General features: G+C 44.1%; 1 protein-coding gene across 1 annotated transcript; it reads right to left on the bottom strand.

Annotated features, from left to right (window-relative positions):
• Positions 1–542: 542 nt before the first annotated feature.
• On the bottom strand, positions 543–1,502 carry LOC120916111 (olfactory receptor 8H3-like). The gene has a single exon (XM_040326927.1). The coding sequence runs from the start codon at positions 1,500–1,502 to the stop codon at positions 543–545; it is 960 nt and encodes a 319-aa protein (XP_040182861.1).
• Positions 1,503–3,670: the final 2,168 nt, after the last annotated feature.

Raw genomic sequence — 3,670 nt, 5'->3', positions numbered from 1 at the left:
AATGAAGCGCATCCCCGCGCCGAACGAACGGCGCATGCGCCGTCCCTAAATTTTCCGCCGTGCATTGCGCTAAATGACGTCGCAAGGACGTCATTGGTTTTGACCTGGACGTAAATTACGTCCATCCCGATTCACGAACGACTTACGCCAAAAAAATATTCAAATGAAACGCGGGAACGACGGCCATACTTAACATGGCAAGTCTATCTATATGTCGCAAAACAGCAGCTTTAACTATACGCCAGAAAAAACCGACTAGAGACGACGTAAGAGAATGCGACAGCCGCGCGTAGGTTCGTGGATCGTCGGAAATAGCTAATTTGCATACTCAATGCGGAAAACGACGAGAACTCCACCCAGCGGACGCCGAAGTATTGCATCTAAGATCCGAAGGCGTACGAAGCCGTACGCCTGTCGGATCTAACCCAGATGCCGTCGTATCTTGGTTTGAGGATTCAAACCAAAGATACGACGAGGGAAATTTGAAAGTACGCCGGCGTATCAGTAGATACGCCGGCGTACTCTCTTTGTGGATCTGCCCCTTAGTGTTTTTCAGTTCTCCACGCGGACTTAGCTATCGTCACAAGAGCACTTTTAACCTCATTGTTCCTTAAACTATATATAAAAGGATTTAACAATGGTGCCACCACAGTGTACATGACAGACACTATTTGATCCTGATGCGTGGCATAACTGGATTTGGGTTTTAGGTACACGAAAATGATTGATCCGTAAAATACCGTTACCACTATTAAGTGGGAAGTACAAGTGGAAAACGCTTTCTTCATCCCTGTGGTTGAGTGGATTGTCAAAATTGATGATAAGATCTTTATGTAAGATAAAAGGATTAATATAAATGAACAAAGTATAACGAGACCGCTTGTTAAAAATATGACAATTTCATTGGTCCAGGTGTCAATACAGGAGAGTTTCAATAGGGGCGGGATGTCACAAAATATCTGGTGTATCTTATTGTCACAGAAAGGCAACTGGAAGGTCAGGACTGTGTGTATGAAAATGTTGGCACTGCCAATAATCCAACAGCCAGCAATAAGCTGAAGGCACGTCTTTTTGTTCATGATGGCGGCATACATCAGTGGGTGACATATGGCATTATATCGATCATACGCCATGGCTGCCAGTACATAGCACTCTGTACCGCCACACACTCCGAAACTGTACAACTGTAGGATGCACCCGTAAAATGAGATGGTTTTATTACCCGACAGCAAGTTGGACAACATCTTGGGTACGGTGGATGAAATGTAACATATATCTAGGAAGGAGAAGTTGGCAAGAAAGAAGTACATAGGAGTCTGGAGTTTGGAACTAAATCGATAGGCAATAATAAGGGATAGGTTTCCAAGCACTGTAATGATATAAATCCACAGAAGTATAAGAAAAAATAGATAGTGAAGTTCTGGATTTTCGGAAATGCCAGCAAGAATAAATTCTGTCACCATAGTCTGATTTTTCTTTGCCATTGTAGCAACTGTTTGCATCTGCAAATACAATATACAATACACAATATGGTTGAACTAGATAGACTTGTGTCTTTTTTTTAACCGGACTAACTATGTAATATGGTCTGTATACAGATATACCGTATATACTCAAGTATAAGCCGAGTTTTTCAGCACATTTTTTTGTGCTGAAAATGCCCCCTTCGGCTTATACTCGAGTCACCTTTTTGTGCCTGATCTTCAGGATTTGGGGACCCGGTACCGGCCGGCCGTAGGTCCCCTGGACCCCAACCTTAGCATACATGTAGCCCCAGTTTTCCTCTACAAGTGTGCAAAGTTTGTTGTCCGGGGGACCTACAGCCGGAGAGCACCGATTTTTCAAAGCCGGGCACCCCTTCCATAGACTCCCATGTTAAACGTCAGTCTAGTCATGGGCACAGTCAGGCATGCGCACAGTGAGGCATGGACACAGTGAGACATGGACACAGTGAGGCATGAACATGGACACAGTGAGGCATGGACACAGTGAGGCATGCACATGGACACAGTGAGGCAAAGTGAGGCACAGTGAGGCATGCAGATGGACACCCTAAGCTTATACTCGAGTCAATACGTTTTCCCAGTTTTTTGTGTTTTAAAATTAGGTGCCTCGGCTTATATTCGGGTCGGCTTATACTCGAGTATATACGGTAGATGCCTTTTCAGTGTGATACTGCTAGGAACAAGCTCCGATGGTGGCCATGCATGTAGCAATTTGTGATCAAAGTTGGCCATACATTGCAGAATTTCATTTTAATGTTTTTGCTTTAAAGTAGAACTATAGACAAAACAGTTTTCCCCTGTGTAAATCGCTTTAGCTTTACGGCAGCCGCTTTAGGGGGTACGGGGGGGGTGCGATGCATGTGGCCGCGATGTCTGGTGGCCACCCGCGATCGCTCCTCAGAACGCCTGATAATGTTAACCCCTTCCCTGCCAGTGACGTTTATACAGTAATCAGTGGCTATTATTAGCTCTGATCGCTGTATAAGTGTCACTGGTCCCAAAAAAGTGTCCAATCTGTCCGCCGCAATGTCGCAGTCCCGCTAAAAATCACTGATCACCGCCATTACTAGTACAAAAAAAATATAAATAAAAATGCCATAAAACTATCCCCTATTTTTTGTTTTTTTACAAAAAATTTGTAGAAGAATACATATTGGCCTAAACTGATGAAGATTTTTTTTGGGGGGGGGGGGATATTTATTATAGCAAAAAGTAAAAAATATATTTTTTTGTTTACAGTGCAAAAAAAAAAATCACAGAGGTGATCAAATACCACCAAAAGAAAGCTCTATTTGTGGGAGAGAAAAGACGTCAATTTAGCTTGGGTACGACCTCGTAATTGTCAGGCCTCGTACACACGGCCGAGTTTCTCGGCAAAAAGCAGCAAGAAGCTTGCTGGGTTTTTTTTTTGCCGAGGAAACCGGTCGTGTGTACACTTTTCAACAAGGAAACCGCCGAGGATCTCGTCGGGCCAAAAAGAAAACATGTTCTCTATTTCCTTGACGGCAATGGGAAAATTTGGCTCGCCGAGATCCTCGGCGGCTTCACAAGGAACTCAACGAGCAAAACGATGTGTTTTGCCCGTCGAGTTTCTCGGCCGTGTGTACGCGGCCTCAGTTAAAGCTGCGCAATGCCGTATTGCAAAAAATGGCCCGTTCATTAAGGGGGAAAATCCTTCCGGTCCTTAAGTGGTTAAAGTGATTATAAACCGTTTACAACCACTTCATGCTACACCCAGGAAAACTGGAACATGCGCACTGGGGCAAACTGAAGCAATGGCACCTATGTGCCGTTGCTTCAGTCCATGTGCCGTTGCCGCTGGTGGGAGTGGCATCATCGTAGCTCTGGCCAATCACAGAGCCGGAGCCGCGATACCCGGAAGTAACCCCTTGGGAGAGATGTCGCTGCCAGAGGGTTGCGAGGACCGCTGCCGGGGCTTCGTTCTAAGGTAAGTAATTCATAATGCAATGCATACTAGCTCATTATGCATTTGTCTTGCAGGGTTTATATTTTATTTTTTTATTTTATTTTGGGTTTACAACCACTTTAAGAACATTCTAACTGTGAATGTGATTATACCTCAGACAGGAGGCTCATATCTTATGCATTATCTTTCTTTAATAATGCCCATAGCAGAAATACAGTAAACATTTATTGTAACTTAA

The sequence above is a fragment of the Rana temporaria genome, chromosome 10 (assembly GCF_905171775.1).
Source record: "Rana temporaria chromosome 10, aRanTem1.1, whole genome shotgun sequence".
NCBI lineage: Eukaryota > Metazoa > Chordata > Amphibia > Anura > Ranidae > Rana > Rana temporaria.
This window is presented reverse-complemented; position numbering and strand designations above follow the sequence as displayed.